Source organism: Engystomops pustulosus, chromosome 3 (genome assembly GCF_040894005.1).
Source record: "Engystomops pustulosus chromosome 3, aEngPut4.maternal, whole genome shotgun sequence".
NCBI lineage: Eukaryota > Metazoa > Chordata > Amphibia > Anura > Leptodactylidae > Engystomops > Engystomops pustulosus.
The window spans coordinates 70046382-70070612 of NC_092413.1; the positions used below are offsets into that span (position 1 = coordinate 70046382).

Consider the following 24231-nt stretch of genomic DNA (forward strand, 5'->3'; position numbering starts at 1 on the left):
TACTGTCGAGCTCCGGTCATACTGCACTTAATATTCTGTCCTGTGTCGGGTCTGCACGGAGGGAAATCAATGGACTGTAGTAGACTGTAGGGCCAGTAGTATTTTAATTCTTCATTACAGTGAAGCATTTTTCTGCTAAGGGGAGCAAAATTTTAAATAACAACTAATTACATATTAGCTTATATTTTAAGGACCCTTTTGTATAAGAATTATGGGAATTAAGGGGATTCATAGCAGATTCATAAATTGAAATAATTACAGATGTGTCCTCGCTTACTTTTTATCTTGTCTGAACTTATGTAATTGTATGTCACAAATCATGATATGACAAACTTTGTAAGAACATTATTTCAAAAATTTCTGGCACAAGGATGTCTATTTTATGCATCTATCTGTGTAGCCACGAACTGATTGTCCCATGCAACCTGTCAAGGAGTGTTATTCCTCCTGCTTCTGAATTCTCACATATACAAAATGTGCTTGTGATTTCAGTCCCGCCTCCTACTACAGCTGACAGCGGGTGATTTCCTAGGCCTAATACGTGGGTATGGTCATGGTCCTTGATGACGACACAGCTAACAGAAACTTACATCCGCTCTGTGCACTCCTCCTGGCCAATACTAGCCATGGCTAGTTGCTAGGGGCTGTCATTTGTCTACAATTTCAACTAATTCCCTTTATTGTTATAGTTTGGGTCTGGATGAGTATGATTTACTACAGAGACAAAAAAGTAAAATTTAACCCCAAGAAAATTCTGCAACTATGGAATTCTTTTCCAGCTCCCCTATACATTGCACAGCATGTGATCGAATGTTTCTGTAAAGCATAATATAAGTATTCCTTAAAAACAGTAAAGGCCTGTGACAGGAAGGGGTTAAGTCCTTAGAGCAGTGATGGCGAACCTTTTATAGATCAAGTGCCCAAATTTCAACCAAAACCCAATTATTTATCACAAAATGCCATCAAAGTAGTTTGAGTAGTAAGTGATTACTATCTGTTCTGCCACAACTTTCAATTGTTTCAGCCTCTTGACGACACCAATACAGTTAAAAGAAGAAAGGCTATTGGACTATCATTGTAGGGGCCAGCAGGAGGACCTCCAAAAATAATGCAGCCCTTTACACAACTCTCACTATTCCTGCAGTCCAAATAGACAATTATGTGTAGTGCTGAGAGCAGCTTGAGTCTCCTGGGACTGCAGGAGGATTCTTTGAGTTTGTTTGGTGAACTCTGTGTAGGATAAATGGTTTGGGTGCCCACAGAGAGGGCTCTAAGTGCCACCTCTGGCACCCGTGCCATAGGTTCTCCACCACTCCCTTAGAGGATATCCACATCTGCTTACATATGAAATATTTAAGTCATTTTTATTCATTTGTTACCTAAAAGGAGACATAGAGGAGATTACTTGAAAATGTTGCTATGCTCTCCTTTTAAATAAACATTTTTACATTTTAGTGAAATTACTTGATGACGCACACTTTGTGATTTCATCTATTTACAAATGAATCACTCTGAATTATTGGGAACATTGTTACAAGGGAGTCAACTGTTTATGCAAACAAGCGTGACAAATAATAAAGTAAAAGAAACAATGACATAAGTAAAAGACAAAACACACATTTGTACATCCAAAAACAGAAAACTGCAGAATGATTCTACTGATATTAATACTGCAATGTTTTTTGGCGATGCATTTTGGTTTGCTGTTCATAGACATGAAAAGTGTTTGTATCAATGTTTACCTATATGTTTCACTAAGTATTAATAAAACTAAACTGTGACCATCCGTGAGAACTCAGTTGTTATACCCCTACCTAACCTTATTGACCAACATTAAGTGCTTTAAGCGCTACATTTGCTTTACAGGCCAATGATATGTTTGTCATGTGTCCTCCCTTCCACAGCAGTTTTATAACGTATACAGTAGTGCGGTGCTTGATAAATAGCAAAGAATGGAGAATCTCTTTATTGGAACCCTAATTCAGACATTGATAATTTATCCCAATGATAGGCAATCAGTAAAGAAATCATGAAGAACCCAATTTAACCCCTACACACACCATGATGTTAAAGTTTGTTAAGACTCATTAGGGGTTGTATGGAAAGAGCTAATGGGCTGAGCTCTCCATACAGAGCTGGTGGCAGCTTTATTATACAGCTGAAACCTGCCTATAAATGCCCCAATTGGTGCCAGTTAACTTGATAAAGCAATGCTTTCATCAGGATTTTGCATTTTCACATATTGACAGGTTCCCATTACCTTTTTAATACTAATTCCCAATCTGCTTTTATAATTAACATTACTGCCTCCATTCCCTTCTAGAATGAGGTAAAAGTATACCTGGCGGCCTGTGCGGCCGGAGAGTGCCACCACTTTGGATGGCTGATTGGTTGTCAAAGCAAACCAGAGCCCACAAGAAAATGCTTGAATATTAAATTGTGACACAGATAAGAAACACATGAGCTTTATAATCTAAAAAATAAAAAAGTTCTGATTTTGGAAGGAGGGGAGTACAAAACAGAAACAGGGCTGAGTACTGAATGGGTTAAATAATCTGAGGTTGTAATGTGTATAGCACCACTGTGTATTGACCACTGGGTCAAGGCAACCCCAAAAACATGTTTTCCTAAATGACTTTTCATGTAACCTAATTGTCTGGTATATGAGTGTCCTTTCTTGTCTTTATGGCTTTAGTTCTTTTGCACAGTGTATGTACAGGTAAATGTATACTATTTACCTCAGTACAGACATTATTAAAATGAGCATTCAACTGTTTGGCACTACTGCATTCAGCGGCATGCTAAGGAAAACAAATTTATCCTTCAAGTTTAAAGGGGTATTCCAGGAATCAGCATAATTCATATACAAATGGGCCCTTAAACATATAGTTATTGAAAATTATGCTCCCCTTAGCAGAAAAATGCTGTGCACATACACTGTAATGAACAATTAAAATGGTACTGGCCCTTTAATCTGAATTAGTCTGATAATTTTCTCTGCGTGGAGCAGACACAGGACAGAAGATGACCGCCGGTCACATGTCCACATCACATGCCCTGTACTTGCCTGGGCAGGTCATGTGATCAGCACTAAGTTTGGCTGCAGTGGCGTAACTAGGAGTGGCAGGACCCCATAGCAGGCATCGACATGGGGCCCCCCTTCCGAATCGAAAATTATACATATTTGTATACTCACACATGCATGTTACAATCACACATTTGTACACTTATGCACATATGCTCATATAGAGCATATACACACACATACATTGACATTTACAAACACACAGCATATATACACACATACAGTATATGCAGAGTCCATACACCGTATACACATACAACATATACACATCACAGATGCAGCATATATATAATATATATATATATATATATATATATATCACATATAGGTTATATACATATTATGATGTACAAAGTGCAGCATAATATGGATATGATGATGCACATCCTCCATTCTTTAGTGTGTCAGGTCAGATGCTGGGGCCCCCTGACACTGTGGGCCCCATAGCGGTTGCTATGGCTGCTACCACTGTAGTTACGCCCCTGTTTTGCTGTAGTCGGTTGGTTGCAGTGCATCCAGTATGGCCAATGTTGTGGTGAGATGTCACCTCAGTGACATCATCACTGGGAGTAGAGCATGAGAGGGAGGAGCCGTTAATGAGAACTAAAGGGTCACGGGACTTGTAGGTGGTAACTCCGCCTGCTTTAGAAAACCCATGACATTTTGTGAATTATAAAATCAAACTATTTAAGCTCCATTTTGTGAATAATGACATTGAGTTTTGTTGTATTCATTTATATATAGCATTATGGGTTTTTGCATCAGATATTCATCTTCTCGGAAAACCCCTTTAACCAAGGCATGAAAGATGATGTGGAAAAGTTGGAGGGGTACCTTTTCTTAGGCCTAAATGTCCAAACACATTTTCTACTTTTTAACTTATTCTTCATAGCCATATAGTGGGCCTATTTTTTGTACTTATGCTGATATACTTTCTTTAGCCTTTTTTAGAGAAATAATAAAAAAAATTGAATTAGTCATTTAACTTTAACCCCATAGCGCAATAAGACGTACCCTTACGTCTTGTTGCACATGGGGGAGTATGAAGAGCCCTCTTCATACTCACCGGGCATTTGCCCTTTGATTGCCGGCGGCAGAACTGCTGGCGGCATTAAAGAGCCAGCGGCGCGTGGTCGCCGCCATCTTGGCTCCGATCGTCACTCCCCGTGACGTCACCGGGGAGCGGTGATCCATTGTCATGACAGCCTCGGGTCACACAAAGATCCGAGGCTGTCATGATCGAGGCTATCTATTACAATGTGCGATTTGCACATTGTAATAGATGGTATGCAAAATCCCCATATACTGCCATACTGTAGTATGGCAGTATATGATAGGATCAATCAGACAACCTAGGGTTAAAGTACCCTAGGAAGTCTGAAAAATAGTAAAAAAAAAAATAAAAAAAAGTAAAAAAAAAAAAATTATATTAAAAAAACTTAAAAATTCAAATCACTCCCCTTTCCCTAGAACTGATATAAATATAAATAAACAGTAAAAATCCTAAACAAATTAGGTATCGCCGCGTCCGAAAATGCCCGATCTATCAAAATATAATTACCGTTTTTCACTGAGTTTTACCTCGTAGCGGAAAATAGCGCCCGAAGTCGCAAATTGCATTTTTTTGCCATTTTGAAAAATAGAAAAAATTCTATAAAAAGTGATCAAAAGGTCACACAGTCCTAAAAATAAAAGCGTTGAAAACGTCATCAGAAGTCGCAAAAAATGACACCACCCACAGCTCTGTACACTAAAGTATGAAAAAGTTATTAGCGCAAGAACACTGTAAAATGAAGAATTTTTTTTCTGTACAGGAGGTTTTAATTTTTATAAATGTATGAAAACATTATAAAACCTATACAAATTTGGTATCCCCGTGATCGTATTGACCCAATGAATGAAGTAGACATGTCATTTGGGGCGCACAGTGAAAGCTGTACAAACCAAGCCTACAAGAAATGGCGCAAATTTGTTTTTTCATCATTTTCACTGCATTTACCGCTTCCCAGTACATGGTATGGAATATTTAATACCATCACTACGAAGTGCAATTTGTTACGCAGAAAATAAAACATCACACAGCTCTCTACATGGAAAAATAAAAAAGTTATAGATTTTTGAAGGTGGGGAGTGAAAAATAAAAACGCAAAAACGAAAAGGGCCTGGTCCTTAAGGGGTTAAAGGCAATCTACCATCAAAGTCAAGCATGATAAACCAAACTTTATGCCTTCATGCACACGAACATATACTACGCCTGGGCTGGAGACCAAGCATAGCATACAACTGGCTGGAGATAGGGATGGGTTACATGACCTTCAGTGTGGGTTTTAAAAAACATGAGCATTTTTGAAAGGTCTTTTTATAGCAATTTATTGAAAACATATAAGTTACATAAAGCATGCAGATGTAGTATACAGATTGTGAGGTACACAAGAATATAGCAATTACAGCAATTTTATAGTCCAGATTCTAATAGATAAAGCAATACTCAATTTGTTTATTTTTTTCATTTATTTAAATTTTCCAAATTTTTTGATTTTTAGAGTATACCTGATGGTAAACTTTTGGGAATACTAGTTCTTTAAAAAGTAATTGCCACTTGGTGTATTGTGATACAATGTTGCAACTGATGGAGCACTAATGCTCATACTGAGGAATTAATGGAGTAAACTGCATCACTGATATTAGTCAGTGAATAAACCACCCTACGGACACCCCAAAAAAATCCCCACACAAACATTGGGATTTTAATTTAATTGCCAGAAAAGAAATTTTAATCATTAGAAATAATAAAAGTTAAATTTTATTGGACATTTGGAAATGGGATAGTCTCTTTGCCTAAGGCAATTTTCTGTATGGAATGTTAACCCTGCCAATGTCTATTTTGTCCTCGAAGTTCTGAGAAGTGTGCAGGGTTAGATATAGATATATGAGGCGATCTATAAAACACTCTCACCTTTTCCTGAAGTGGGCGGGACTTCCTGGTTGTGACATCAGTTATGGGCAATAGTGCCAATAGCACTCAGGGCATTCATGTGAACGTTCAGCCAATCAGAACACAGAATCAGTGTTACTGCTTGTACAGAGATTTAGTGCAGAGCAAGGCAGGGAAGACACAGAGCACTGGAGCTCGGCAGCATACAGGAAGGGCATATTCATACAACATTAATGCATGCATTTTCAAATGCATCAGAACAGCTGAGAACAGGAGATTTGCCTGATTACATAGCTGTTAACATTGCATTTACAAACTGGATGCATTAATAAAATGTTAACACATATGGTAACATATGTTAACATTTTGTTAACATGATGTTACTCTGTGTGTTTGTTAATGTAATGTTAACATATAGTTAACACACGTGTTTGTTAACAAAATGTGTAATCAGGCAAATCCTTTTTTCTCTGCTTTTCTGATGCATTTGAAAATGCATGTGTCACTGCCACGTGTGAACGCACCCTAAAACATGGCCTCCTACACTATAAAACACCTACATAGGAATAAAAAGATTAACACATGGGAGCATCACAGTATGTGTACACATATGTAAATACACACAGTAAAACGTCTCCAGAAGACCACCTCTCAGAGAGGACTCCTCCCTAAAAGACAGTTTGTTTTTTTTTGCCATTATACTCTATGGAAGCTCTGCCCCCTATCTGCCGACTACCCCTGTGCAAAGATATGGGCTCAAAGAGGTTTCCCTGTATGTACACTGTGCTGTGTGTGCAGGATCTGATGCAGTCATTAGAACTGATGGGAAGCCTGAGCTCTGGCTTTATTTTTGCCCTCACACTTTCATACATACACACTTCTACTATTTCAAAACTTTCAAACACAAAGGCTGGCGCCACACGTGGCGCTTTTGTCTGCGTTTGCGAATGCAAACGCAGACAAAGTCGCGCCCACCGGGGAGGGCCTCGGCCCGATCGCATCGGCGTTTCTATGGAAACGCCTGCGATCGGGAACGAGCCGCCGGTGTTTCGTGTTAATTTAACGCGAAACACCGGCGTCTCGTTCCCGATCGCAGGCATTTCCATAGAAACGCCGATGCGATCGGGCCGAGGCCCGCCCCAGTGGGCGCGACTTTGTCTGCGTTTGCGTTCGCAAACGCAAACAAAAGCGCCACGTGTGGCGCCAGCCTTATACCGATGCTACATGCCTGGTATGTAATTGGATGACCTGTAGAATGTGATCAGTCACATGCTTATGACATCACGGAATGTACTGGAGCTGTCTGGAACTTTAACTGATCAGGAGTGTGCATGTGCTAGTAACTCCTAACCCCAGCCTCCCCTCCTCCATCTAGCTACGGAATCACATGGCAACCAAACCAAGACAGACAGCCAGAGTTATAAGGTACTGCTAGCTTCCAGCCTGTTATCTGAAAAATGGCTGTGGATAGCTAATGAGTGAAAATTAGAAAATTGCTTATTTTGGTTTAGTGTAGAGCTAGGCAAAAGTTTCTATATGTTACAGTTGTACTTTAAGCATTTACCTCTGCCTCTAAATCACCTTGGGAATCACCCTGGGATCATGAAGTATCCACTGTTGCATTTTCATATTTTTATGCTATAATCTTCCTATACTGTAGAAGTCAGAAATTGAAGGGTGGCACAGTGTATATAAATAGGATTATAATCCATTGCGGGTGCAAGCTAGCGAGGTCCGACTCAAGGCCTCAGGGTTATCAAGATATCCAGGCAGAGAAGCAGCACTTCATCGGTTTCAAATCTTTATTCACGTGTGGACAAAAAGCAACAAAAAGTTCAACTGAGAGGCGTCACAGTGCACTCAACCATTTGGTTTATACAGATCAGAAATTGTTGGTAAAAATATTGTGGTTTCACCTAAATTTTATCACACATTTGGAACACTTGTTATAAATAAAGAAGCTGAATAATGACAAGAAAAGTTACCGATTTCTTCTGAAATAGAAACATTGCTATTCACCCCATCCTTTAAACAGGAATACCATGAGCAATATATTCTTGGAAAAAAAAAACAAGAAATGCTCCCCGAGGTTGGAGAACTGGAGAAGTATGACATTGAAGAGGAATGGTACATGGTGACTTCCGGAATAAACATCTGGAATAATAATAATGATGTGAAGGAAAACAATGGTGATTGCAAGAGATGGGCGAATCGATTCTAACTATTCTATATTTGTCTAGAATTTCACGAAAACTTCAATTCGTCATAAATCCAAAGTTTACAGTGATTCGTGGAAACTAATTTCAAATAAAAAAAAAACATTTTTTTAATTTTTTACCCCCTCAATTAGCAAAATGGCCGCCAGCACAACGTGTTACATGGGGCAGAGAACTCTGGAAAGAAGAAATGAACATGGTGGTACTGTCATTCACTGTATGGGGATAGTGTTTCCCACTGTATGGCGGTAGTGTTCCTCACTGTGTGGCGGTAGCATTCCTCACTGTATGGATGTAATGTTCCTCACTGTATGGAGGTAGCGTTCCTCACTGTATGGAGGTAGCGTTCCTCACTGTATGGCGCTAGCGTTCCTCACTGTATGACGCTAGCGTTCCTCACTGTATGGCGCTAGTGTTCCTCACTGTATGGCGCTAGTGTTCCTCAATGTATGGCGCTAGTGTTCCTCACTGTATGGCGCTAGTGTTCCTCACTGTATGGCGCTAGTGTTCCTCACTGTATGGCGCTAGTGTTCCTCACTGTATGGGGGTAGTGTTCCTTGCTGTATGGGGGTAGTGTTCCTCGCTGTATGAAAGTAGTGTTCCTCGCTGTATGGGGGTAGTGTTCCTCGCTGTATGGCGGTAGTGTTCCTCGCTGTATGGGGGTAGTGTCCCTCGCTGTATGGGGGTAGTGTCCCTCGCTGTATGGGGGTAGTGTCCCTCGCTGTATGGGGGTAGTGTCCCTCGCTGTATGGGGGTAGTGTCCCTCGCTGTATGGGGGTAGTGTCCCTCACTGTATGAGGGTAGTGTCCCTCACTGTATGGGGGTAGTGTCCCTCATGGTAGTGTCCTTCACTGTATGGCGGTAGTGTTCCTCACTGTATGGCTGTATTCTTCACTGTATGGAGGTAGTGCTCCTCACTGTACGGAGTGTCCCTCACGGTAGTGTCCCTCACTGTATGGCGGTAGCGTCCCTCACTGTTTGGCAGTAGTGTCCCTCACTTTATGGCGGGAGTGTTCCTCACTGTATAGGGATAGTGTCTCTCACTGTATGGCGGGAGTGTTCCTCACTGTATGGCGGGAGTGTTCCTCACTGTATGGCTGTATTCTTCACTGTATGGAGGTAGTGCTGCTCACTGTATGGAGTGTCCCTCATGGTAGTGTCCCTCACTGTATGGCGGTAGCGTCCCTCACTGTTTGGCAGTAGTGTCTCTCACTGTATGGCGGGAGTGTTCCTCGCTGTATGGCGGGAGTGTTCCTCGCTGTATGGCGGGAGTGTTCCTCGCTGTATGGCGGGAGTGTTCCTCGCTGTATGGCGGGAGTGTTCCTCGCTGTATGGGGGTAGTGTTCCTCACTGTATGGAGGTAGTGTTCCTCACTGTATGGAGGTAGTGTTCCTCACTGTATGGAGGTAGTGTTCCTCACTGTATGGCGGTAGTGTTCCTCACTGTATGGGGGTAGTGTTCCTCACTGTATGGGGTTAGTGTTCCTCGCTGTATGGGGTTAGTGTTCCTCGCTGTATTGGGGTAGTGTCCCTCGCTGTATGGGGGTAGTGTCCCTCGCTGTATGGGGGTAGTGTCCCTCGCTGTATGGGGGTAGTGTCCCTCGCTGTATGGGGGTAGTGTCCCTCGCTGTATGGGGGTAGTGTCCCTCGCTGTATGGGGGTAGTGTCCCTCATGCTAGTGTCCTTCACTGTATGGGGGTAGTGTCCCTCATGCTAGTGTCCTTCACTGTATGGGGGTAGTGTCCCTCACGGTAGTGTCCCTCACTGTTTGGCAGTAGTGTCTCTCACTGTATGGCGGGAGTGTTCCTCACTGTATGGCGGGAGTGTTCCTCACTGTATGGCGGGAGTGTTCCTCACTGTATGGGGATAGTGTCTCTCACTGTATGGCGGGAGTGTTCCTCAGTGTATGGCGGTAGTGTTCCTCACTGTATGGCTGTATTCTTCACTGTATGGCGGTAGCGCTTCTCACTGTATGGAGTGTCCCTCACGGTAGTGTTCCTCACTGTATGGCGGTAGCGTCCCTCACTGTTTGGCAGTAGTGTCTCTCACTGTATGGCGGGAGTGTTCCTCACTGTATGGGGATAGTGTCCCTCACTGTATGGGGATAGTGTCCCTCACTGTATGGGGATAGTGTCTCTCACTGTATGGGGATAGTGTCTCTCACTGTTTGCCAGTAGTGTCTCTCACTGTATGGCGGGAGTGTTCCTTACTGTATGGCGGGAGTGTTCCTCACTGTATGGAGATAGTGTCTCTCACTGTATGGCGGTAGTGTCTCTCACTGTACAGCCCATGAGCCCTCTCTGTGCACCCACACTCGGCATGTGACGCATTTTCAAATGAAGATTTCACAGTAATATCGTTGGTACAGTCCACAGCCACAGCTACCACTAGATGGCCTCACAATGCCATCAAGCTAGAGAAACCTCACAAATCATGCAAACAAACCAGTGGTATGATGGAGCATTCAGCCACATGGACCAAGGCAAGAGACAATCTAACACAAATCATCTGAAGTGTTGTCCTTTATTGGGATTCATGCTTCATGTTTCGGCTCAGTACTTGCCTGTCTCTTGCCTTGGTCACTGTGCCTGAATGCTCCACTATACTTCTAATTTGTTAGAAAAGTTCAATACCAGCAATCTGAACTTTGTGATACAACAATTAGCAATGGGATTGTTGGCTACAGCTTTCTAGTTCAATATATACTGTCTAAAAATGTAGATAGAAGACATCTTGAGGGATGTGTCATGAACATTGGCAAAGTCTCATATTATTGTGTACAGAGCAGCCCTTTGGCCAGTCTCCTACTTTTTTCACATAATAAATTATGTTTGGCACTTTTTGTCCTCACTAAACACAGCTAGTTAATGCTATTACATTGTTTTTTGTTTTTTTTTATAATTCTTTTTTATTAAGATTTTAATATTACATTTATACTTATAACAGTACATCATAGCAAATATAAGGTTCCATCAAAGCGTGTTTCTATATCGTGAATCTATTTAGGTACTATTTTACATAATGCAGCTACTTTACAGACATAAATATGTCTATTCCCTATTAAGGCATGAGATTTTAATATCTCATAGGCACTTGAGAAACAGCAAAAAAGAAGAGGAGACAGAGGGAGAGGAGAGAAAAAAAAAAAATAATAATAATAATTAAACAAAAATAAGAATAGAAAATCAATTATATAGAAGGCTTTAAACTTTTATAAGAATATATCATTGTTCGATGCATATATTATCCATTTTTCCCATTTACTATCAAAGTTGGTTGTTATTAAGATGGATTTCTCGTTCAAAATTTTCTCATATTGATAGATTGGCCTAAGATTCCTCATAACTGACTTTAAAGCTGGGCATTTTGGCTCTTTCCAGAATAATGCTATGGCTTTTCTTGCTTCTGCTAGCATTCTAGCTACAGCCCATCTGCATTCTGGCGGGATTATCTCTATATTTAAATTCAGAAGAGCAAGTTCCGGACTTAGCTCAATTAGTGGGCACCAGATCTGCTTGATCAGATTCTGGACTTCCCCCCAAAAAAGTTTTAATACTGCTGCAGTTCCACCAAATATGTAATAAGTTTGCTCCCTTCTCTTTACAGCGCCAACAGCGGTCACTTTCTAACTCAGAAAATTTTGCTAGTCTCGATGGAGATACGTAGCATCTTGTCTGTAGCTTACGAAGCGTCTCAATGTGGTTTATGCAATAATATATTTTATATGGTCGTAAAACGGCTAGTTGCCACTGGCTCAGTGAGAATGAATTCCCCAAATCCTTCTCCCAATTTATCATATAGCCCAGTTTTTTTTGGCACTCAGTACTCTGCAGGTCTTTACCATAGAGATTCCTCCCTTCAATGTATCCGTCCCATATAGGAATTTATTAAACTTGGAGCATTCCAATGGATTTTCCCTTATCCTCTTCAATAGATTGTTTTTAATAACCCAGCTCTTTAGACCTAAATATTGCATAAACAGTCTATTAAATAACAGCTCATCTTTGCATAATGTGGAGAGAGGGATCAGCGCCCCATTGGCAATTAAATTCTCTAATGTCCTAATGCCTATTTTTTCCCACAGATGTAAATGAAGGTTTAGACCTATTTCCTTCAGAAATTCCAATTTGATATCTCCATAATTAATATTTATACGCAAATTCTCTTTGTTTTTTTTTTATTCCAAGTATACAAGAGATCCTTTGTTGTTCGTAAGAAGGGTTCTAACCTAAATGAGGCCAAGTATTTTAATAAAATGGCCCCCTTTACTGTCATCAGGCCAATTTCGGCGTCTTCTATTTTGGTCCAAACGTTATTATATTTATTGTCCCAGAAACACTTAATTTGCGCAATAATTGCTGCCTTATGATATAATACAATATCGGGGACTCCCAACCCAACTTTCTCTATTGATGTTATTGTTTTTCTATTTATCCGCGACGCCTTACCTGCCCATATAAATTTAAGAAACAATTTTTGTAGTTGTCTCCAATATTCCAGAGGAAACCTAACTGGTATACATCTCACCAGATATAGAAAGTGAGGTATAAGATACATTTTTACTAAATTAATTCTTGCGACCCACGAGAAGGGTAATCTAGCAAATTTATCATAAGTTTTTTCGAATTTAGTTTAATAATTTTTTCAATCGATTTATCGATTAAAACTCCTAAATACTCTATTCCCTTCGTAGCCCAAACAAATTTAAAGGTAGTTTTTATTGCAAGGCTTTCGATCTTGGAAGTATGAATCAAGATAATCTGAGACTTTTTTTCGTTCAATTTATAAAGGGAGACCTCTGCATATTCGTCTAGAACCTCCCTCAATCTAGACATAGATCTCATTGGATCTTGGCAGGTAATAATAACGTCGTCTGCATATAATCCGATAGTATAGATACCTGACTTAGTAGTAATTCCCTTGATTTTGCTATCCAATCTGATAGTTTGTGCAAGCGACTCAATATACAGATTGAAGATAAGGGGTGACAGGGGACACCCCTGTCGAGTACCGTTCGAAAGGTAAAACTTAGTAGAGTGAAACCCTGCATTTGTTACTGTTGCCGATGGCTTGCTGTATAACGACATTATTGCGTTCAAATAGCGTCCACTAAATCCAAAGTTTTCCAATGAGGCATAAAGGAACCCCCTATCTGGACCAGATCAAGCAGTCTTCTTGTTGCGTCTCTTGTCTGCTTCCCTCTAATAAAATCAACCTGATCAGGTGATAATAATCTATATAATACAGCCGACATTCTCCTAGCTAATATAGATGAAAAGATTTTAAGGTCCGAGTTTAAAAGTGAGATTGGCCTATAATTTGATGGAATACAAGGATCTTTCCCACTTTTATGAATCATAATAATTTTAGCTTCCTGCATTTCTTCAGGGATAACCTCACCCTCAAGAAATTTATTAAAAAGGACAGTCAGATACGGAATTAGTGTCTCACTAAATAATATGTAATATTCATTAATTATCTCGTCTGGTCCAGGGGCTTTTGATTTTTTCAACCTTTTTATTACATCTATTACTTCCTCCCTACTAATAGGTCTATTTAGCTCTTGATTTAGCTGGTTATCGAGTCTAGGTAGACATGCAGACAGGAGGAATTTTTTTTTTCCTCCGGTGGATCCTTATACTCTACTGCTTCCTTCAAGTTGTATAATGACGAATAATAGTTTCTAAAGACCTCCAATATTGCCTGTGGATCAAACAGCAGTTCCCCTTTTTCATTCAATATTTTCTCTATAACATTGGCCACTTTCCGTTGGTTTATTGCATTACTGAGAAGCTTGGAAGCTTTGTTTCCCGTAGCATATGTGCGGGCCTTAGTTTGCTTAAGCTGATTTGCATAATCATTTATTAATATTGTTTTTATTTCGTATCTTATATCTTCTATTTTGTCAAATATGACATTATCCACCTCTCTTCCAAGGCTCTCAGTTGATGCAGCAAAGCTTGCAGCCTAGTTTTAGACTTCTTCTTTTCTTTACTTTGTAATAATACTATTTCCCATCGCATTGCCATCTTATGCGCGCACCACAATGTGGCTTTGTTTTCAAGATTATTAGTCACCAAGAAATCTTCTAATTTGCCTTGAATCTCTGATTTGAGTTTATAAAGGATCTCGCTATGCATTCTCCAGTTTGAAAAGTTGTTATAGTGATCTAATATTTTTAATTGTGATTGGTGCATGATCAGACCATGTGATTGATAATATTTCTATATCAACCACCTGGTCAACCAGCAGTGAGTCTACAATAAAGTAATCAATTCTTGAATACAAACTGTGTGGTCTAGAAAAAAAAGGTATATCCTTTTTCGGAACCATGCCTATATCTCCAGACATCATGCAGATGGTATTCATACATAATTTTCCTCACTGATCTCCGTTCCCTTTTATTTTCCCCAGAAACATCTAATTCAGCATTCATAACCGCATTAAAATCCCCACCCATTGTCAAATTTGAACCCTTATATTTTTTAAGCTTTTCACATACCGATCTAATAAATTTACATTGACCTGCATTTGGGGCATAAATATTGACAAAGGTACATTCCCGTCCCTGCACCATACCATTCACAATGATGTATCTTCCTTCTGGATCTATCTCAGTATTGTTTATTACTATCCCACCTGTTGCTTGCACTGCTATAAGAACTCCTGCCTTTTTAGTTGATGCAGTGGCATGAATTATAAAAGGAAATTTTGGATGGTTCATTCGCCAAGTATCCTTTGCCAACAGGTGAGTCTCCTGAAGAAACACTATCTGACTCTCTGATGCATTTATCTCTTGCCATGCCAGATGACGCTTTACCGACCCATTCAATCCTTTTACATTAATAGATATACATTTAAGTGCCATACTTGTTCATATATAATAAAATTTTTCCCAGACCATGATAATAATCCACTAATTGGTTTTCTCTTCCAAAAGACTGGAAGAAAAAAAAAAAAAAGAGAGAGAGAGAAATAGTCAAGAAAAGATAGTCTATAATTATACACATTTTTATTCAGTATTTTAACCATGCCTTTAGGGAGCCCTTTCATGCTAACCTTAATTCTTAGGTCAGCAAGGGGTCTTTTATTAATGCTAAATGCACTACCACAGAGTGCATGCATAGGGATTAGTAAGGCTTGGACCAAGTTATTTCACTGCCAGCCTGCGGTAAGAGTCTGCACTAATATTTTATCACTTCAACATTAATCCTTTCCTCCCTGACCTACACTCTTCCCATCCAAAAACACCTCTAACTTTCCTTTCCACCATTTTCTACAACAATAGAATTAGCGACAAGCGACTATATGAGGGAAAGAGGGGAAAGGGGGGAGGGGCCTTGGTTAATTCCTTGACGCTATTGATTCCACGGAGACGTTAGTTTTTCTGGAGGCCGTAGATCTGTCGTGTTCTTTGGTTGGGGGCACCAGCCCCATTGATGTAACATTTTCCCCATTTCTTCTTTCTAATGGCAAATTATAGTTTTATTATCTTTTTCAAAAATTATCTTGAAAGGGAAGCCCCATTTGTATCGAATGTTTTTATCACGTAGAATATCCGTATATTCTTTCAGGTCTCTTTTCATAGATAAAGTGGTTACAGACAGGTCTTGCAATATCACCAATTCCTTAAATTTTTTCTCTTCCGGTTTTTTTTGTTTATAGCTTTAATCAGAGCTTCCTTTACGTGAAAATAATGTATATGCACTAGCACATCTCTTGGAATTTCTGAGTATAAACCATTCGGTTTCCTAAGCCTATGTGCTCTATCAATCATCAGATCCAGCTCTGATGATTCCGGTAAGAGAACTGAAAAATAATCCCATAAGAAATGCAGCAGTTCTCCATCTGATACTGATTTCGGGATTCCTCTTATGCGCAAGTTATTGCGTCTTGATCTATCCTCCAGATCCGTTATTTTTACAGCTTGTTGATTCACCTTTTCTAGGAGCCCTTTATTAACCTCAATCAGGGAGTTACATGTTTTAACAATATCCATAGTGACATTCTCTACTTGGCTGGTGCGAGCTGCCAGCTGACACAGTTCCGTTTGAAATTCCTTAACCATTGATTTAATTTCACTTTGAATGTTTCCTTGGAATTTGTCAAACATTGCCTGGATACGTTTTTCGTCCAGTGACAGAGGGGCTGTGTCTTCTTGCCCCGCCGTTCTCAATTGCGCACTGGAGCTCGCTCAGTTTTGGCTTGTGATTCCAAGTGGCTAGTGAGTTTAAGTGGAGTTGAAAAAAGTGGAGTTTTGTGTGTGTTAAGAGTGAATCTGTTGTTTGGGTGATTGTGGACTGAGTATATATGTAATAGCAAGGCACTTCTCTTAGTGTCACAATTTAAATAGATTTTTTTTCCTTTCTTTGCCTGGTCTGCTAATTGGGAGGAGGGATTAGTGTTCACACCTGATAAATTAAGGTCTAGCAACTCACTTTTGAGCTCGCTCAGTTTTGGCTTGTGATTCCAAGTGGCTAGTGAGTTTAAGTGGAGTTGAAAAAAGCGGAGTTTGAAAAAGAGAAGTCCACAGAACTGTAAGTAATCTACATATCTCTTGATTTATATACTTATCACTGTTTTGTTACTGGGATATGGCTAGCAAGATTGGTGGTATGCTCCAGTGCACACTCTGTCGCATGTATACACTGCTGGAGCAAGAGTTCGAGGGTGAATACCGCTGTGACAGATGTGCCCATATTTTTCTACTGGAAGCTCGTGTTAGAGATCTGGAGGAAGATAATGCACGGCTGCGAGCAATTGACAATCTTGAGAGAAGTATGCTGCTCACTGAGCAAGCAATAAGCGGGGTAGAAGTGGAGGGTGGAGAGGAAAGCCAGCAGGGCCAGGTGGGTAGCTGGGTTACTGTAAATAGAGGGGGTAGGAAGGGGTCAAAGAAAAGGAAGGCCAACTCTGACTCTGAACATCCAAGCAAAATTGCAAAATTGTGCAATGATGTAAGGACATCAGTGTCAGAAATGGCAGCCCTAGCGGATCCTGCTCTCCCTCACAGCCGGGGGAGCAGACCAGCTAGTAGTAGGGTGGATGGGAGTGCAGGTAAGCCAAGGCAGCTAGTGGTTGTAGGGGACTCTATAATCAGGAAGACTGATAGAATAATTTGTCGCCAAGACTGCCTCAACCGAATGGTTTGCTGTCTCCCTGGTGCCAGGGCTCGGCATGTGGTGGAAAGGGTGGATAAATTACTGGGAGGGGCTGGGGATGACCCAGCTGTCGTGGTCCATGTTGGTACCAATGACAGAATAGATGGTAGGTGGAGGAGCCTGAAGAATAATATTAAAGAACTAGGCGCAAAGCTTAAAGGGGTATTCTTGTCTCGGCATTCACATTCAGTTTCACTAATCTTCCATATATAAACATTTCTTCAATTGGATGTTATTAAAAAAAATGTTCCTGTGTGAAGACAATTTCTCATAAATGTAGCCATATAGTCCCTTAGAAACGAGGTGGCGTCCTCGGTTACGACCACGTCACACTGTGGCAGTAGTGGCCAGACATGCACTATAGAGCCCTGCCTGACCTCCTGGTTTCAGCGATCATTACTACAAGACGGCTGTGGGACATACAGTAACTCCCGGACATTTAATATACAAAAACTTTTTGTTTCTTTGTGCAATCCCTCCAGCAGAGGTGGCCGTATCCAGGGACACAGTCTTGTTTCTAAGGGACAACATGACTACATTTATGAGAAATTATCTTCACACAGGAACATTTTTTTTAATAACATCTAATTGAAGAAATGTTTATATATGACAGATTTATCAAACTGAATGTGAATGCCCAGATGAGAATACCCCTTTAAGGAAAGGACCTCCAAGGTAGTATTCTCCGGAATCCTACCTGTGCCATGCGCTACACAGAGCAGACAGCGGGAGCTCAGGGAGTTAAATGCATGGCTCAGATCCTGGTGTAGAGCAGAGGGATTTGGGTTCCTAGACCACTGGGCTGACTTTTCATTGGGGTACAAGCTGTTTTCCGCAGATAACTTGCAGCTAAATGGAAGGGGGCGGCTGTGCTGGGGGAGAAGATCCTAGCAGGGGTGGCAGAGTATTTAAACTAGGATCAGGGGAGGAGGAAAATTTCCTAATTTCCAGAAATTCAGGGCTGCAATACAGGAAATAGACTGGGATCAGATTCTGTCAAATGAAGATACTAATGTTAAATGGGAGAAATTCAAATCTATCCTGGGTTTTTATACTTCTAAATTTGTTCCAATAGGTAACAAGTATAGACGGGCGAGATTACACCCCGCGTGGCTTACAGCTACAGTTAAAAGGGCAATTAATGAGAAAAAGAGGGCATTTAAAAAATATAAATCTGACGGGTCACCAGAGGCTTTCAACACTTACAAAAAACTTACCAAAATCTGTAAAAAAGAAATCAAATCAGCCAAAATACAAAATGAAAGACAGGTGGCTAAAGATAGTAAAACAAATCCCAAGAAATTTTTTAGGTATATCAATGCAAAAAAAAAAATGGGTCTGAAAATGGGGCATCGGTGACTGGAGACCAAGAGAAGGCGGAGTTACTGGATAGATTTTTTAGCTCCGTTTATACGATAGAAGAAAGAACTTCTGACGTGGGTGGTGCCAGTGCGGGTCATGGATCCTGTGATATACTAGACTGGCTGAATGTAGACATGATCCAATCTAAGCTCAATAAAATCAATGTGTACAAAGCTCCTGGACCAGATGGGTTACACCCCAGAGTTCTTAACCCCTTAATGACCGCCCTATCGGGTTTTTACGGCGGTCATTAAGGGTACTTCTTCTGATGCGACGCCTTTCTACGGCGGCGCATCAGAAGAAGTTTTCGGGACACCGGGTCTCGCTGGTGCCGGTGTCGGGCTGTAATATCACAGCCCAGACCCGGCACTAACACCCGGGATCGGAAAAACTCCGATCCCGGGTGTTTAACCCCTTGCACGCCGCGGTCAAGCATGACCGCGGCGTGCAAGTGTGTCCCCCGTGGATCGGACCCCCCCCGGTGTGCTTACCGGGGGATCCGATCCCTCCTGCCGCTGCCCCGGGTTCCGACGAGTGACCCGGGGCTGTCGGCTCCTCTTCTCACCGGGTCCTGCCTTCCTGGCAGGACCCGGCTGTAAGTAACTGAGCATGCGCAGCATGCTCAGTTACTTTCACTATACACTGCAATACAAGTGTATTGCAGTGTAAAGGCTTGAATAAGCGATCGGATGATCGCTTATTCAAGCCAAGAAGTAGAAAATGTAAAAAAGTAAAAAAAAAAAAATTAAATCTTTTTATAATATAATTAAATAAATAAATAAAATAAAAAGTCCCATAATCTCCCCAGTAACACATAAAATGCAAATAAAGTATATAAAACACAAAACACGTACATATTTGGTATCACCGCGTCCGTATTAATCTGTACAATAAATCTAAATCAATATTGAACCCGCTCGGTGAACTACGTAAAAAAAAAACTCGAAAAACTTCCCATAATATACAATTTTTCATCAAACACCATCACAAAAAATGTTCTAAAAAGTGATCAAAAAAAGTTACGGTACCTAATATGATACAACTGAAAAGAACAACTGTTTTCGCAAAAAATAAGCCCTCAACCAGATCTGACAACAGAAAAATACAGAAGTTATGGCCCTGAAAAGTTGTCAATAGTAAAAACAATGCGATTTTCTCCAATATTGGTTTTGCTCAGGAAAATTGAGCAAAATAAGAAAAACTATATAAATGAGGTATCACCGCAATCGTAGTGAACCAGAGAATAAAGATAAAATATTATTTTTACGTTACGGTGAGCGGGGGGGGGGGGGAATAAATTATTTATACATTGTATCTCATCCCATAAAAAATAAGCCCTCATATGATCGCATTACCAAAAAAAATAAAAATTTATAGGTCGTACAATGTGACAATACAAATCTGCTGTGAATGGCGCCTCCATTCATTCTATACTCGGCCGTGCGCCCATACAGAAGTTTACCACCACATATGTGGTATCAGTACACTCGGGAGGAATTGGGCATCAAGCGTTGCAGTGCGTTTCATCATTTAATTTATTCTGAAAATGTCAGTTTTGGCCTAAATGAATGTATTTCCAAAAAAATTCCATAGTTTCTAAATTGCAGGTCCATATTTTTTAACCCATGTGAAACACTTAAAGGGTTAATGGACTTAATAGAAGTTGTTTTACATATGTTGAGGGGTGAACTTTCTATAGTGAGGTAATTTATGGGGTTTTACTATTATTTAGGCCTCTCAAAGTCACTTGAAAGCTGAGTTGTCCCTCAAAATGTGAGTTATGGCAATTTTCATGAAAATAAGAAAAATCGCACCTAAAGTTCTGCGCCTCATAACATCCTAGAAAAATGACCGGAAGCATAAAATATCATCCCAACATAAAGTAGATATTCTGTAAATGTTAATTATCAAACTTTTTGGGTAGTTTTACTTCCTGTCTGGAAACCAGAACATTTCAAACTTGGAAAATGAAGAATTTTTACAAACTTTTGCCAAATTTTCACTTTTTTTCAGAACGAAAAGCAAAACTTATCGCTTAAATTTTATAACTAACATTAAGTACAATGTGTCACGAGAAAACGTTCTCAAAATCACCAGGATATGTTAAAGCGTTCCGAAGTTATAACCAATTATCGTGAGACATGTCAGATTTGAAAAATCGAGTCTGGTCATTGAGCTGAAAACTAGTGTCGGTGATAAGGGGTTAAAGAACTCAGTTCTGTTATTGCTGTACCGCTGTCTAACATCTTCAGGGATTCCGTAATGTCTGGTGTGGTGCCAAGTGACTGGCGCAAGGCAAATGTGGTGCCAATATATAAAAAGGGCTCTAGAACTTCGCCAGGCAATTACAGGCCGGTAAGCTTAACTTCCATTGTGGGAAAAATACTGGAAGGGTTAGTAAAAGACTATATACTGGAGTATGTGACATCAAATAGTATAATAAGTGACAGCCAGCATGGGTTTACTAAGAATAGAAGTTGTCAAACTAACCTTATCTGCTTCTATGAAGAGGTGTGCAGGTGCCTGGATGGAGGAGCAGCTGTGGATATTGTGTTCTTGGACTTTGCAAAGGCATTTGACACTGTCCCTCATAGACGCCTGATGGGTAAAATTAGGGCTATTGGTTTGGCAGAAATCATTTGCAATTGGATTGCAAACTGGCTAAAGGATCGTATCCAGAGAGTTGTGGTCAATGATTCCTACTCGGAATGGTCACCAGTTATGAGTGGAGTACCCCAGGGTTCTGTGCTTGGCCCACTACTATTTAATATATTTATTAATGATATAGAGGTAGGAATTAATAGCACTGTGTCTATTTTTGCAGATGACACCAAACTGTGTAGTGTAATACAGTCTATGGAGGATGTTCACAGGCTGCAGGGTGACTTGGACAAACTGAATGTTTGGTCATCCACTTGGCATATGAGGTTTAATGTGGATAAATGTAAGGTTATGCACCTGGGGGCCAATAATCCAAAGGCAAAATATGTACTTGGGGGAGTAAATCTTGGAGAGTCCCTTGTTGAGAAGGACCTGGGGGTACTTGTAGATCATAAATTGAGTAACAGCATGCAATGTCAAGCAGCTGCCTCTAAAGCTAGTAGGATCTTGTCATGTATCAAAAGTGGTATGGACTCTCGTGATAGGGATGTAATATTACCACTATACAAGGCATTGGTTCGGCCTCACCTGGAATATGCTGTCCAGTTCTGGGCACCGGTCAATAAAAAGGATGCCCTGGAGCTGGAGAGGGTTCAACGTAAAGCCACAAAAATGATAAGGGGTATGGAGGGTCTTAGTTATGAGGAAAGATTAAAACAACTAGATTTATTTAGGCTGCATTCACACGATCTTTTAAATTTTCACGTTCTGTATATTTCTGGCGTATTGTGCCGTATATACGTGCCGTTTTTACCCGTATGCGCACGTATTGCACCGTATCCGTACCGTGTCCGTATAAAACACGGTGGGCCAGCAAATAATGACAAATGATGACAAAAGCTTGCCCATCCCCAAATTTGGTCACCTGACCGGCCCAGACTCCATTTTGACTTTTCTGAGAGCAAGGTTTAGTCTCCATTGCTGCTTCTGGTTCTGGTTTCTGGCACTTCTTGTCTTTTGCGATGGCGTACAATCCCACAGACGATCTGCTCCTGGACTGGGTTGTTCTGCGCTTTCTCTGAAGGTGTTCTGCAATGCGTGAGGAGGAGCGGCGCTCGACTAGGCGATTTTGGGTTCATCCCATTGTTGCCGAGCGGCCTAGGAGGGGTCACTTCATGAATTTGTACGCTGACCTGCGCCAGCATCCGGACAAGTTTCACAACTACGTTCGGATGACTGTGACTTCATTTGATCGTCTTTTGGCGGACCTGCGATCGGGGCTCCGGTTTCAGGATACCAACATGAGGCGGTCTGTGACACCAGAGGAGCGGCTCATTGTGACACTGCGGTAAGTTTTTTCAAGTATATACATTTCATTATTTCAAGTTGGACAGTCTCTTTAAATATTAAATGTATTTTTTTTTTTTTAGGTTTCTTGCCACTGGGAACTCGTTTGCTTCGCTGCATTATGAGTTCCTGCTGGGCGTTTCCACCATTTCGATGATCGTGAGAACGACCTGCAAAGTGATATGGGAGCGACTGAGAGCTGCGGTGATGCCTGTGCCAACTGCTGAAGACTGGATCCGGATTTCTGATGGTTTCCTGGACTCGGCACAGTTTCCAAATTGCATCGGGGCGCTGGATGGGAAACACATACGTGTGAAGAAGCCAGCTCACTCAGGGTCCCAATTCTTCAATTATAAACAATATTTTTCTGTGGTTTTGTTGGCTTTGGCTGACAGTGACTACAAGTTTATAATTGTTGATATTGGGGCCTATGGAAGCTCTGCGGATGCAGCGGTCTTCAGGGCTTCCAGAATGGGTGAACGACTTCGCTCCAACCAGCTGACCCTGCCCGAGCCGAGATGTCTACCTGGATCTACTGGACCTCCTGCACCATTTGTTATCGTCGCTGATGAAGGCTTTGGACTTTCCCGTCATGTGCTGCGGCCATTCCCACGGCGTGGTTTGGATGAACGGAGGCGCATTTTCAACTATCGGCTCACCCGAGCAAGACGGTATGTGGAGTGTGCCTTCGGGATTCTTTGCAGCAAGTGGCGGGTTCTACATAGCTCTATTCAGATGGACCCGGACAACGTTAAGAAGGTAGTGCAAGCCTGCGTTATTCTTCACAACTTCGTTCGGATCCACGATGGTGCTTCAGATGGTGACCTGGAGGGACAACATCCAACAGCGTCTATCCCCCTGGACAACACTCTCCAAGGACGACCCGGAGTGGCTGGACTGTTTGTTCGTGAGCAGTTTGCCTCCTACTTTGTTTCTTCAGAGGGTGTTGTTCCCTGGCAGATGGATGCTATTAGTGGACGTTGAGGCTCTGGACTTTTAGATTAGTGTTTTTTTTTTATTTTGAACCTTTTTTGTTTTGGTAGTTTAGTGTAGGGACTCGCAAGTGATGGGGCCCCTTGACGTGGGTTGTGAGCTTACTACTTCTTTGACCCATATTCGAATAGTTGCTTTTTGGCTGACATTGGAAAATGAGTCAAAGGAGTAAACTAAGACCTCATCCATTCTTTTTTTTTTTTTAATAAAATTATATACACAATACTTTGTCATGTGTTTTTTTCAAAGACATTAGCAATGTGGATGGATGGTTATGTGTGCATTTGAATTTGGATGTAATAAACTTCAAAAATTGTTTTAAAAATGTGGCCGTATCTGCTCTTCTTTTAGCTTCTTTGTTCCTAATATTTAGGATATAATTCAAATGTACATGTGGAGCTCCAGGTATCATAGTCGTTAATGGAGCTTGGAGTTCCTCAAGCACATTTGCAAATTTTAACAAAGGGGTAAGTAAAGGAGGTGTGAGTGAGATGGAGGTATTATAACAAATATAAGAAGATTACCACATTCA

The 24231-nt window shown here is 40.9% G+C and overlaps 1 protein-coding gene across 1 annotated transcript; it reads left to right on the plus strand.

Moving 5' to 3' along the window:
- The first annotated feature begins 22453 nt into the window (after positions 1-22453).
- Positions 22454-23690, plus strand: LOC140122849 (uncharacterized). Its single transcript, XM_072144094.1, has 2 exons — positions 22454-22707; positions 22790-23690. The coding sequence occupies exons 1-2, from the start codon at positions 22454-22456 to the stop codon at positions 23688-23690; spliced, it is 1155 nt and encodes a 384-aa protein (XP_072000195.1).
- The last annotated feature ends 541 nt before the right edge of the window (positions 23691-24231 follow it).